The sequence below is a fragment of the Astyanax mexicanus genome, chromosome 13, assembly GCF_023375975.1.
Source record: "Astyanax mexicanus isolate ESR-SI-001 chromosome 13, AstMex3_surface, whole genome shotgun sequence".
Taxonomy (NCBI): Eukaryota; Metazoa; Chordata; class Actinopteri; order Characiformes; family Acestrorhamphidae; genus Astyanax; species Astyanax mexicanus.
In genome coordinates, this window is record NC_064420.1 from 17,156,910 (window position 1) to 17,171,923 (window position 15,014).

General features: G+C 36.5%; 1 protein-coding gene across 1 annotated transcript; it reads right to left on the bottom strand.

Moving 5' to 3' along the window:
• Positions 1 to 5,880: 5,880 nt before the first annotated feature.
• LOC125780595 (gastrula zinc finger protein XlCGF7.1-like) lies at positions 5,881 to 14,370 on the bottom strand. The gene is made up of 2 exons (XM_049463007.1): positions 14,216 to 14,370; positions 5,881 to 9,704 (listed from the first exon to the last, which is right to left on the bottom strand). Exon 2 carries the CDS (start codon positions 9,583 to 9,585, stop codon positions 8,803 to 8,805), a length of 783 nt encoding a protein of 260 aa, XP_049318964.1. The 5' UTR covers positions 9,586 to 9,704; positions 14,216 to 14,370; the 3' UTR covers positions 5,881 to 8,802.
• Positions 14,371 to 15,014: the final 644 nt, after the last annotated feature.

A 15,014-nucleotide genomic window follows, 5' to 3' on the forward strand; every position in this document is an offset into this window, starting at 1 on the left:
GTGAATTCTTACAGTACCTCGTCACTAGCATGCACCCTCACTGATCGCATACATAAACTCGTGATTGGTTGATCTTTGTTAAAAACTCTGTACACATTTTTAGTTTTGCATTGAATCTGAGCCATAGCCTAACACGTACCTATTAGCAGCTGTGTAGATTTGACTCTGCGCAGAAGTATAAATTAGCCACTGTTTTGAAATTAAGTCACCATAAGGCGACTGATAAGTAAAAGATTATATTGGGGACATTATTATTGTAATTCTGTAAAAATGCATGAATTCTCCAACACCTGTTGCACCAACTCCAGTCTGTGTGGGTATTCACATGACTTATCAGCTGTAGTTTCATTCGTGGTGCTTGCCAGTAGACTTATTGTGGCTTCATTTCCAGATGGCGGCACCCGGAGATCTACCTCAAGGTGCTGTGTGTATAAACAATGTTTTTAATACTACCTGTGCACTTTTAAAAATCATTTAAGTGTCAGGGCCTCTGAAATTCTACCAGGGAAGTGTGGAGTCATGCTGAGAACGACTATGTTCTTTGCCTCTTTGTGCAGTGTCACAAGTTTATAAACATAAATTTCCTTCTGTGTCTCTACTATCACCTGACAAAAATATATTGATGCAGGACAGAGGAACAATGGGGCAACTTGGGAGGCAATAAGCATACATTTTGATGGTATGATTATAGTCTAAGGAAAAAAAAGTTAATTTTACACTTTATTTATCACACGTCATTTATTCGCCAAAAATATGGATGTGTAAGATCACATTTGTAACCTGACGTTTTATTGTTTTTTTTTCTAACCTTTATTGTTGGTGTGTTTTTAAACTGTTGCCTTTCAGCAGACAAAAAATACCTGAAAGTATTAAATTTAAAAATACATATTAAAATTATTAAAAAATAGTTTCTTTTTGGTATAAAATATTAATCTTTTTAAAAATCCTTTGTGGTTGAGGCTCTATAATATAATTAAATTAATTTTTAAATTAATTAATAATGATTCTCAAACTCACAGATACTTTTCGAGAATAAAACAATTACATAACATAAACATATAAATTGCAATACATAAGTTTCCATTTCTGTCCCCAGGAAATTACATGCATAATTGTGCACACAAAATAAAACATAAAAAAATAATATCTGTTACTGGCACTACTATCACTGGAACTCACTCCTGTATTCACACTCAGTCTTGTTATTCTTTATGTTAAGAGAATGGGACTGAAAGTAACATTAGAATTGGCAAAAACATGAAAATACCTAAATGGTGGCTATGCTAATAGCATGAGGACAGTGAGCACATTCTGTTGATTTTGCCCAAATTTGTATTTTAAAGATAAACAAGTAATATCTAAGAATGAATTTAGGTAACAGGACAGCGTTGAGATAGACCTCCTCAGTGATAGTAACAATAAGGTCAAATATCTAATATACTGAAAAACAAATGAGAGAACTTGTTCTTCTCATGATGTGACCTGTAGAATGTTCCAGATTGTTCAGATGAAGTAATGTGTTATGGTTGGCTAATGATAATGTTTTTATCTTCTATTTTAATACATTTTAATAAACTCCTGGATATATGAAGAGTAAGAAATTGGGAAGCAATTTAAAATAAATAAGGCTAAATAAGACAACCTTGTTTAATCCCACGTGCCACCATAAATTTTGTTGATGTTCCTAATTGTAGTATAACTGAACTGGAATCATTTTTGTATAATGTTTTAACGGTTTTACAAACAAACTCTCCAAAACCAACCTTAGAGAGAGCTTGTAGAATGAATCCATGTTTTAAAACAAAAGCTTTATAGAAATCTTTATAGAAAATATCACTGACTAATTTATTGTAATACAACAGGTCTTATATTATTTGTAATTTATATTTTTCTCATAAACCCTGATTGTGATTCATCTGTAACAGAATCCCAAACCTCTTTGATCCTTCCTGCAGAGATCGGCAGGGGACTCTTTTCGGCGCAACACCAGCGAACTCCGGCAACATGTTTACAGCATATTACACATAGCTGATCCAACTAATGAACTGACTGCCCTTACTGAGGAGAGCTGGGAGTGTCACTGCAGAAAACCACTAAAACAGGACAGAGTTGCCCCAGAACCAGCTTTAAACACTGTAGCATGTTTTACCATCTTTATTATGCAGTGAAATTAATTAGAGATGTTTCGCTTTAATTAAATGTTTTATATTCCATATAGCACACAATCTTAAAGTACAAGTTATGAACTTGTTGTGTCATGTATGTTACATCATTTAACCTTAAAATATTTACAGTTATGTGCCCACAAGAAGAAAAAAAAAACATTAGCTGCTGACTTTATCTGACTGAATTTTAAACTTTGTATCAATTTTTTTAGAATTGGGTCTGGGCTAATATGGGTTACGACTATTTTAGATTATTATATTATTATTATTTCAAGCATCGTCATCATCATTTTTACTGATATAAATAACCATCCTTTCAGTATGTCAATGTCCACATTGGGTAGGTGTAACGTTTAGCAGTTAAATTTTTTGACTGTGTCAAGCTAATTTCGAAAACAGAAAATTGGATTGAATAAAGCAAAGTTTGATGTTTTCATTTTTCCTGAAATTCCAATTGTGAGGGGCAGAGATGAAAAAACTTAAATTGGACAAATGGATCAAAAACGTATTTCTTGCACACTGCGCTACATAAAAAAAAGAAACTGATTTTTTTTACATCATTTTTTTTATTTTTGCATTTAGACTAAAATAAGAGGAACGTGTAATTAATAATCGTTACACTGTCAGATTATTAAAATTATGCTAAAGCTGCAGAGCTGCAGGTACACCAATCAGACGACAGGAGGTGCTGTAAGATCTTCTCACTTCCCACAGAAACCCTCAATAGAAAAGAATGTGTGAGGACGCTGCACTGTGCACAGGTGGGCCAGTTTAATGAACCAAAAGCTACAGCTAAACTACTAGTCTAGCGTTAGATGTTGATATCTACAGAGGCGTATTGCTGACACAAAAAAATAAATCTTGTCGTTATAAGGAGATTATTATGTCGTTAAAACGGCATACCATCTCGTAATTATGAGAAAGTCTTAGGCTTTATACAGAGGTTTACTTAAGCTGTCTAACGCTGCATAACTGGAGCACAGCATGGCGACGGACAGTGAGTTGAGCATCTTTCTCTGCATTTATAATACTGCCACATGTGGGCCGTTTGTGTGAAGTTGACAACAGTATGAGCACGTCGCAATTTAGCTAACATATATTTCATTGTTCAGGTCAGACACAGCAATGGCAGACAGAGAAGGGGCTAACCTCTGGACTTTCCTGAGAAAGAGTGGAGTACCAGAGGAAAACATTTTAAAAATGAGGCAAGACAAGGTTAGTTTGGGCAGTTGAAAGACGGCGGTTAGCTGAGCTTCTGAGGACGGTCAGGCTAGCAGGAACGGGATGCAACTAACCTAGCTTGCTAGTTTACCTTAGTCTAGTGTGTATGTACAGTGTACAGCCATATGTACAGCCCCGGTTCTAGACTGCTTTGCTTGGGGAGACAGTAGAACATAATGGGTGGGCATGTTGATATTTTTAAAGCCAGAGCTAATGATACTGGTTAAAATTGATGTTTGAAGTAAAGAAATAAAAATGTGCATGTGTCAAGCATAATAGTTGAAGAGTATACATTGTTTATGTAAATTAATAAAGAGTATCTAATTGTGATTAATTTCAATACCCCACCTTGGTTAAATTAGAATTGTGATTAATTTCAATACCCCACCTTGGTTAAATTAGAATTATATATATACATAAATATACATACATATTCATAAATCCAGAACAACTCTGTTATGTGTAAAATGTATATAGACATAGGTTAAGAATATAATATTCAAAACTGGAAATAGGAATAAATGAGAATACAAACACGTTTAGTAAATTAAAATAAAAAGAACACAGGTTATCGTTCAAAAGACCAAACTAAAACTTAATTATGTTCTATGTGCTTAATGGGATTTTTTTCTTTTCATAAGGAGGAAATTATGAAAATATGAGAAAAAATAAGAAAGACATCTACTGTACTTTAATTTAAAAATATGGTTATGGATCATAGGACTTTTCTGTTTATGTTATGGGAAATCTACTGGTACAATGCATTTTTTTAATATAAAATTGTACAGTATAACAAATAATTATAAGCACACATTAATGAACAGTAATGCTTTTTCAATTAACTTCTAAAAAAACTGTTTGATTAGTTTATTTGCTATATTGTGATTTTATATATAAAGTAAAAATAGCATTAAAAAACAGACGCCTATGCCACAGACCATTTTCTTGAGCCCGACGCGTGTCCGAGGAAACTGATGGAAAATCTCGGCCTGACCCGGCCTGAGTTCGGCTCGGGCATTGAGTCGGGCTTGGGCAGAGACGGGGGAGAGCTGATGGGGAAAGCTGATGGGGAGAGCGGATGTATCAGAATCAAGTCGCTGCGCTTTCCTCCGAGCGTGCTAGCTGCTCAGGCAATGATTCAGCAGCAGCTCGAAAAAAGGGGTGACTGACTTCACACGTGTTGGAGGGGGCATGTGCTCGTCCGCATCCTCCCAGGGTTTCAGGTGCCACTGGTGATGGGGTGAGACAATTGGATAGACAAATTGGAGGAAAACAGGGAAAAATCAGAAATAAAATTATTTAGAATCTATTATACAAATTCTAAAGCATGTTCGAAGGGCAACTTCATCAATCAAAATGGCTGAACTCCATCAGCCAATCAGTATTCAACAGACATTTTGGCAGGCTGTATGTTGCCCGATCAGGATGAAACTTGGGTTAGGTGGAGACATTGTAGTGACCTGCAAATTGGTGAAACAATCTGGCCACTGTTCCAAAAAAACAAGTAAATGTGATACTTGTAAATGTGATAATTGGTTTTGTCATATTAACTTCAGTGGCTCTGACAAATTTTAAATGTTGAAAAAGTGCTTTGTTTATTCATAATTGCTAATTGTCTCAAAATAGCTTAATTCAAACTAGTCTCTGAATATTGGACCTATGACCTCAGTTTTGGTCTCTTTGCACACTGTAGAGTCTGTAGGTAAATAGTCATTAAAAACAATTGTGAAATTTTGACTTACAATAGTGACTTACAATTTTAAACACTTCTGTACAATATCACTGTGATGAAAACAGCACATGTCTATCCAGGCTGGCCTTTAGAGGGCACTACAAATCCAATTGCAATCCTATTTTGCAGTATTCAGACAAACCACTGGTGCCATTTGATTCAGAACTAGATTTAGAACAACTTTGTAATTACATGTCAGAACATGTACATGTCAGAACATGTACTCCTTTGTAGTTATGTTAACTTGTTGGTCAAAAACCTTCAGCTTATTTTGAAAAGGTCAAAAGGTCAATCTGAAGACAACTTTGTGAACATTCTGGTTGAAGTCTCTTGATCAATAACTATAAAATGTAGACAACCTTTGGCTAATTCCAATTCACTTAATTAATATTCTACAAAGTTCAATAGATTTGTTTATGAATTAATTTTAGAAATGATCATGTTTAACGGCCTCTGCTCAACATTATTAACAGGTAAAAGACTTTTGATAATCTATAAATGTGACAGAGTGTCTCAAATTGTAATAGACCTTTTTACACATCACCATCCAATGCTCTATTAGGCACCATTGTGCCAGTTGGTGCTTGAACCCGCTTGTTGTCGCCTGCAGCTATATTTTACAGGCAAACAAATCTATTGTGTGGATCCTATTCAATGATTGCCTTTATTTGCCATTGTGCCTTTCAGTAATCCCATAACCTAAACTGTTGTAAGTGTAAGAATCCCCTCAAGCAAACAAACATGAAAAACACCAAAATCATGTAATGTTTGGCACATTTATTCATACATCTCAAATGTTTTTTTTTTTTTTGACAATACAAGAAAAAATGGCAAATACAGATAAAAGAATTACCAATTTTTATTAAACTAATTAAATGACTAACTATTAATCAAACAAGTTAGAAACAGAAAAGTGTTGGTTTCTCAGCCTAGACCCAAGCTCACCATGCAGGTGGACGAGTAGAGTCCAGAGTCTGGCTGTTTCCAGAAACTTTTGCTACTCCTCCTTTCCCTCCCTTTATAGTGCTCCTGTCCTACCGCAGAATAATGTGTTATTTATATTATTTTATTTGTCTCTTTCTGTTAGGGTTGCACCAATACTGATACCGATACCTGCACTTACACACAGTATCGGTATCGACAATGGGTATTGGCCGATACCATGTCCGGGTTTGGAATGCGGGAGTAAAACATAGCAGGGTAAACAGCGTGGGCAGAACGTACAGACAAAATGAAGCAGCATAGCAATCTCCTGGGAGTAACTTTACAACACCTATATCAGTTTACACCAGGGATTCTTAACCCAATTGTGGGCCGCGAGCGCCACCTTGAGGGCCTCAAAAGAACAACAGTTTTTACCTTTTGGGCCGTGAGGGCCGCTGCACCACGTTGATTTTTCATAAGGTGCAATACACTTTCTCACTACTAGTGCGTCACTCAGATGACTCACTCAGCTTCTGGATCTACCATTTAGCATTTCAAAAGTTCAAAAGACTGCAGATACAGCTATATTTTCATTTGCATTTTATGAAGTTTATTTTTATAATTTATTAAATTTTTTTGAGTGTATTTATTTATTTTTACTTCAAAATAGTCAAAAAGCTGTTGATGTTACTGTTATTCTTTGTCACTAATATGAGGAGCAGCTTCTGGTTCTACCATTCAATATTTCAAAAGTTCAAAACATTATTTGCATATACAGCTGTATTTTAATTTGCACATTATCAAATTAGTTTTTACAGTTTATTTTTTAGACATTTTAAATGTATTAATTTTTTTTTACACTTTATCAAATTTATTTTTACGTTTTTTAAACATTTACATGAACATTTTGATTGTATTCATTTTATGGCAGTACTTTTATTTATTGAATTTGTCTACTTCTGTTAAAATGTAAAAAAAAAAGTTATTTTTGTGTTAATAAGCCTGTTGACTGACTGTTGGATTTGATCAAATACTCTTCATGGAAAAGTTCATATATAATATGTTTGTCATAATCATTTCTTGTGATTATTTGACAGGATTTTTACTTTTAAACTGTAAGTGTATTTAATTTAATTACAATGCAAGTACAAAACTTAATTAAAAAATTAAATTAAGACTTAGAATAATTATAATTTTGATCAGGACATCGGTAATAACTGACTGGGCCTCTGGACATTTCGTGTTAAAAAAATTGGGCCCTGAGGTCAAAAAGGTTAAGAACCCCTGGTTTACACAATACAGATCTGAATACACGAGCCAGCTACCTAAATAACAATCTGAATAATCAATACTTGCCTGAGTAAAAGGCCATTTTAAAGCCTAAAATATCTGCTTTTAGTTATTTAACATGTTTAGCTGTATTTCCTTTCAGGAAACAAACACGAAGGGTGAAATACGCTTTTTTTATTAGAAATTTTCATCATAATTAGCGTTTTAAAAAAAAAATAGGAAAATGGGAAAAGGGCCTAAATATTTTCCTGATTTTTACCATATTTTACAGGGGGCGGCACGGTGGCGCGGTGGGTAGCACTTCCGCCTCACAGCAAGACGGCCTGGGTTTGATTTCCGGCTGGGGCGACCCGGGTCTTTCTGTGTGGAGTTTGCACGTTCTCCCCGTGTCTGCGTGGGTTTCCTCCGGGTTCTCCGGTTTCCTCCCACTGTCCAAAGACGGCACGTTCAGGCTAATTGGAACTTGATTGAAATTGCCCCTTAGGTGTGAGTGTGTGAGTGAATGTGTCTGTGTGTCTGTCTGTGTCTGTCTGCCTTGCGATGGTTTAGATCGTAGAACCTTGTGAATAAACAGTACCTATCCTGCCACGAAATAGCCGACGAGCTGATGTGGCGTTAAGCTCGACTACCCAACCCAACCCAACCATATTTTACATGTTCAATTGAATAATTTTAAGTCGACAACAGGAGCTCCATAATTATCTACTGCAGCCAATCATCCTAACAGATCTTTCAAAACAGGCTGAAACTGCGGAACAGCCAATCAGGTTATTATATCTTATTCAGGAAAAAACAGTTGGTATAGGTATCGGCCGATACCAGAAAAGCCGGTATCGGTAAGGAAAAAATTGGTATCGGTGCATCCCTACGTTTTGCATTTGCTTATGTAGGTTTTGATTATGTATGTTCTACTTTCGTGAATGTTTTGGGATTTTATAAAGTTGTATTATTTCTAAACAAGGTTTTACAAAATTCAGTATAATTTAAATGAATTAATAAATAATTAATTAATGAAAAAAGTGTGCTTGTGTGCTCAGTGGGCATATCAACAGTGATGTCATAGGAAAATCCCTTAAAGACTTCCTGGGTAAGATACTCAAGTGAATCGTGTTAGTGTGAGGTCGCTACAGTTGCTTTCCATGGGCTGCACATGGACGGTGTGGGAAGGTTGTATATGTTTTTAGCTGGCTGGTCTACTGCAGTATACTTTTAAGTATTGCTACAACAATAATATGGCAGAACAGCCTATGTATTTTCCATTCATCTTTGCCTTTAAGAAAAAAATGTTGGATAAAAGGTCAACTTGATATCAAAGATTTGTTATCATGAACATCATGTTTCTGATTTTACCACTCTTACCCTCAAATAATTACCTCCCTAGGGTCTTTGGCTCTTTTCACACTGAACAGCATTATTTTATATTTCCTCTGTGAATGAATGTACCAGTGGCTTTGGTGCATAATCTATTGATTAAAACTCCTCCCACGCTCCAGTGTGAATGCGCTGGTGTTGAAGGAGATGACCCTGTCTAGTGAAGCTCTTCCCACAGTCTGAGCAATGATACGGTTTCTCCCCAGTATGAATGTGCTGGTGTTGTTGGAGATGATGCTGTCGGTTAAAACTCTTCCCACACTCTAAGCACTGATACGGCTTCTCTCCAGTATGAATGCGCTGGTGTTTCCTCAGGGAACCACTCTCAGCAAAACTCTTTCCACACTCTGAGCACGGATACGGTCTCTCTCCTGTATGAATGAACTGATGTTGAAGGAGATGACGGTGTTGGTTAAAGCTCTTTCCACACTCTGAGCACTGATACGGTTTTTCTCCAGTGTGAATGTACTGGTGGGTTTGGAGATGATTCTGTTGATGAAAACTCTTTCCACACTCTGAGCACCGATACGGCTTCTCTCCCGTATGAATACGTTGATGTTTCCTCAGGGAACTACTCTCAGAAAAACTCTTCTCACACTCCGAGCAGTGATAAGGTTTCTCTCCGGTGTGAGTTCGCTGGTGTGTTTGCAGAGTGCTTTGTTGATGAAAACTCTTCCCACACTCTGAACAGAGATACGGTTTCTCTCCTGTATGAAGGCGCTGGTGTCGTCTGAGCGTACCACTCTGTCCAAAAGTTCTTCCACACTCAGAACAGTGGTAAGATCTTACTTTCCCTGTAATTTCTTGTTCAAGTCTCAGAGAAGTGTTTATGTCCTGAGGAGGAGAAGATTCTTCTTGAGTGATGAATTTTATGGATTCCATATCCCTACAACATTTGATTCTAATTTGACAGTGCGCCAAATTCCTCTTGGTGACTTGCTTGGTATACTTGGGTGCATAGATTAGATTTCTATAGGACAGTGAAAAAAGGTCATCCCTTTCTGAAAAAGAAAAAGGAGTCAAAACCAAAAAGTGTTACTGTTCAGAGATGGAAATAGTAAGTTTTCTCCCCAATGTACTAGGCCAATACCCAACCCACTCATTATGACTTCTCTTATCACTAATAATATGCACTAACACCAGAAGGGTGAAGACTAGCACATGCTGCCTCCAATACATTGCCGAGTAACCAGCGTGCTCACCCTTAGGAGTGATGTGGGGAGAGAGCGCCATCTACCCACCCGGAGAGAGCAAAGCCCATCTCTCAGGGCTCAGGCAGCTGATGGCAAGCTACATAAACGGGATTCGAACTAGTGAACGTCCATAGTCTGCTGGACCACACAGAGCCCCAGTAACACGGCATTTTGAAGGCTGATTAATATTCTGCACTATGCATTCAGGTGTGTTGAACGTATTGTTTTCTGAAGCTGTCTGGGGTTTAAATCTCAGGACCGACTGTGCACTCATATATAATGTTCTGTTAAGAGGGGTTACATCTGCATAGAATTACAGCACTTCAAGTTTAATCACTTAATCACACCCCGAACAGTATGCAAAGTACAAGGAAGTATCTGAGCGTCATTTGAAACGTGTTTTAAAGCAGAACAGACTGTTTTGTAGGAAAAATGACAAACATATCAGAGTTTTTTTTTTTTTAATCAAGAGCAGACACAGCTTTCTGGACAACATCAAGGATACGAATTTGTCTATGTTCAGATTACAAGATGATTTTTTAAAATCTCGACGGTTCACATTTCACAAATGTAACTTTAAGTCACCTGTTTCTGTGTGTGTGATGTGAACAAATCTGTCCCGGAAACGCCTCACATGCGCACACTGGTGATGTGTGTATAAACGTCACCTTCTTTACCAACAATAAAAAACGTCATATTTATAAGACGACTCTAAGCTTTATAAAGGTGAAATGGATGTTATTTGTGGAGCATCTTTTACTCGAGTGGAGAACAAACAGCTCGTCTGAAGTACATGCTCAGGCCTGGTGAAAAAAAGGCCAGACGGCTTGCTGTTTTTTAATGCTATTCACACGTTCACACAGCCATGAAAAAATGTGATCTGAGTCACATTGATAAAAAAAAAAAATCAGATTTGAGTAATTCAGCCTGGAAATGTGAACGTGTCATCTAGAATCTGGAGTCGACCTAAATCTATGTTGTTCAGAAAACCTCAGCTCATCTTAAATAAGAATGAATACTGTGAATTTATCGGTGTAATCCTACCTCAGTTGCACCGCTTTAAAATGTTAAAATGGTAACGTTACTCTGATTTGCTAGCGAGCGCTGTGCCTTTAGGCCGGGGTAAATATAATAGTGAATGGCGTATTGGTGACATCTACTGGCCAGAACAGGTAATGCAGCTGGCAAAAAAACACCTGATTTTTTTATGTATTTGTCTTGAGATAAATATACTGACACAGTTAATCAGCATGAGATAATTAGTTCAAGAGAGAAAAAAAACTTGATTCTCTAAGCATAATTTTTTTAACCCATGTATTTTTTTCCTTTTCATGTCCTTTTAGGGCCTTTCAGTTGGATTCTGATGCAGGAAAGCATCACGATTGAATAAAAAATTAGTTACCTAGCCTTTTGATATATTAAGCTAAAATGCTAACAGCTAATGAAAACACTGCTATAGGCTTAAATCCAGCAGTGAGCTGTCAATCAGCAGGGGTACGTTTCCCAAAAGCGTAGTTGCTAACTACGTTAGCAACTTACATAGTCTGGACGATGCAGCTGCGACGCAGGTGTTTCCCAAAAGCGTGGTTGGAACTATGGAGGTAACCACGTTAGTAACTTGCATAGTGCGAACCTTAGTTAAGCTACTCAGGTGTTTCCCAGAACCGTAGTTCCAGCGAATATTCGCAACTACCGTGGTTCAGCTGCGTCGTTCCAACTACAGCTCTAGACCTGTCGTTAGGAGCTTAGTTCCTGGTTATTAGTGCAGACGATGGACGGTAGGACTCAGAAAGCTGATAAATCACATTAATATTGCTGCACGAGGATTTAAGATGTCAAGTGTACCTATTTTTTTTAATGTTTGTGTTAATTACATTAATTGATCCACTTCACTTTTATCCATGTGCGCCCAGGTAAAATAATAAAATTCAGTCCTTTTTTAATGTATGTCTAACATTTAGCTTTATTTGGCAAACATGAATTCAGTGTAGTGAAAAGAGTGCACTGAAGTGCTCTTTAGCTAAAATGTATTTTACAGTCTTGGAAAGATGTATGTCAATTATTCAAGCAGGCATCTCTTGAGTAAAGATAACTTGTGCTGTGCACATTTATGAAATAGTTAATAATTATTTTTTTAAACCCACTGTGCTATATGCACTCTGTGAATAAGGCTATTAAACTGTCACTGGGGTAATACTCTAAAATGGCTTTAACGTAAACACCTGTACCCTAAGGACCTTTGAGGGTATATTTGCATTGTTTGTACCCAGTGAAACAAATATATCCATACAGTAGGCAAGAAGGTGTCTTTTAATAATATATTCATAACAAGAAAGTAAAAAGTGTCTTAAAATAAATAGAGACATGTAATAAGCAGGTGTTTTGAATTACCTAATTATCCTCTGGAGGTAACAGGACCAGACAGAGTGTGAATAAAGAAAATGTATCATTTAGCCAATACAACGTGTGTTTCTAGGCCTATACAAATGTTATCAATTAGTATTTGTTAAATAATATATTACAGGAAATACGTAGAAATATGTAGGCTACATTAATATATATGTAAAAAATAATAACATTAATTGCCATTATGAAAAAAAAACATTAAGAGAATAAAACCACGACTGGAATTCGAACTAGGTTTCCATCCGGTGTTCTGTCGAGTTTTGCTACCCTGTCAAACCGTACTACCCTAGTGCATATTTAATTTTTAAATATAAAATTGCTAGAAAAAGCCCCATATTTAAACATGCTTTCGGTAGATTATTTGGAAAGCCCGAATCAAAATATCAGGAGACAGTTTAGGGTTATTAGGGGTGATTATAAACCTTATGTTTTTTATTATTGCTAACTTATTATTACTTTCATTATCATCAGCTGTCATTTACGCATTTGTAATACACAGAAATAATGGCAAGGGGGTTCTGGTTGTTTAATGCACCCAAAAAGAACAGAATTACCATAAAAAAAAACAATAAATAAATAAAAAATGTTTCCACGCTTGGGCGCTGGTGTTGAGAAGCACATCTCGATCGGTTGCACAATTCGACAGAACACCGCGCGCTGCACCGTCGTAGGCGCTCTGCTGAACCACTGAGTAACACACATTTCTCAGGTCTCATTTGAATAAGACTCATTCAGAATGGTGATTATTTTATTAAAAAAATATTGCAATTGCAAATATGTGTATGTTTTTTTTAAGTAACACTGTCTGTTACAAATAATAATTAATATATAGCAATTATTGTGTACATTTTACTTGCAGTTCATTGTTATTTTATCAATAGTATTGTTGTCCGTTATATTCTGGTGATAATTACAATATATATAGCCTAAATGATACATTATTAACATATTTTTTGCATAATATTTTAAAGATTGTGAGTTTTGCACGTTTTCTGCTGGGAAAGTCTGGCCGAACACATCTGGAAACACCTTAGTTAAGACCACGGTGGTTCAAACCAACATAGTTCAGACTTCTGTGGTACCAACAAAGTACGATGGTTTCGGGAAACGGTCGTACTTCAGATGTTAGTTTAACGATGCATCGTACCACGTTAGTTCAATGCTAGGCTCCGTCGTTGTACGGGAAACGCACCCCCGGTCACAACACCAGGATGCACTGTTCTCTTTTGATTCAGATACATAACGCTTCACTCTGAGTGAGACAGGGTTAGTGAAGGCATCTAATCAGTATTTCTAGCGTTTTAGAGAAAAGCTATTAAAAAGACGCTCTGAATATTAATTAATTAGCTTTTTTACAGTCAGCACACTGATACCGAGCCCACAGAATCGGGGTGTTCTGTCGAGTTATGCTACCCGTCGATACGTGCATCCTAAAGGCACTGCGCATTCGCTGATCTACACTTTTAAATGATTTCTCTTGTTTATCTTTTTTCTCGGGTATTTTGAGCATTTAACAACCTGTCATTACATAATAAGTGTAAATGGCAATTAATAATACTAATACTACAACTACTACTAATAATAATAATAATCATGGATTATTTAAAAAAAAATACAAAATCTACAAAATTCTAATAACCAATCATCACCTTAACTTTACCCTGATACAGTGATTTTGACTATAATAGTCTAAAATAGACTAAAATAGTCCATAGACCTCTACTGGGAGCATGCTTTAACACGGTGCTTTCTTAGTATTTTTACTGTTAAATAAACACTAGGGAAGCACAGTTTGACAAGGTAGCACAACTCGACAGAACACCGGATTATCCTACAGCCGTGAACATCCGAGCACAACACTTCTCATTTACACCCTAAAATACACACTGATATCCTCAGTTCCTGTCTCCTACCTCCTCCAGTTTAGTTCTCAGTGTAAACGCGTAGAAGAGGAGCTCTTTATCTTCAGCAGAGCAGCTCCTGTTTTCTAAAATAAAAACACTGCGGCACTTTCTCTGCTCCGCTCTACACAACCGCTCCTGCACCACCAGCGCCCCCTAGTTAAAAAACCCCGTCTCCTGCACCACGATTGGCTCGAAGGCTAAGATCACGTCCTGAGGGTAGCTCCCAGCATCTGAATCTCTACAGTTGTTAAAAATAAGAGATTTAAAAGTTAGAAAGAGGCCTAAAAATACAAATAAAAATAAATTATTATTTAACCATCTTAGACAAAATCAAATGGCGAAGAATACACCAGTCGAAAACAGTACACAATGAACAGATGATCCATTTTCATATTCTATTTATTATTATTTTTTTTAGAATATTCTGTTTATTTCTTTTGCATGTTCAAACATCAAACCAATCCACAAAAACAGACACAGCTTCTTACTTTCCCGTACCCTCTATCCCAAGGGACAATTAAGCCTTTTCCTTCCATTAAAAAAAAATAAAAATAAAATAAATAAATTTACATGACCATTTACCTTTACACAAAAAGAAAATAATTATACTAAATAATTAGTTTCTTCCATACACAATGGATGTACCCAGATACTTTATTAAGTAGTCTTTAGTCAAGAAAGTCAATAAAGCCAATAGGGGATGTGGATCAACCTGAACTCCATAGATGTCACTGTAAGACCTAAAGATGCTCCTCCAGAACTCTGCCAATTGAGGACACGACCAGAACATATGTGCTAGAGTGGCTGG

Coding starts and splice junctions, on each gene's coding strand:
- LOC125780595 (XM_049463007.1), bottom strand. CDS start 9,585: ATGGAATCCATAAAATTCATCACTCAAGAAGAATCTTCTCCTCCTCAG.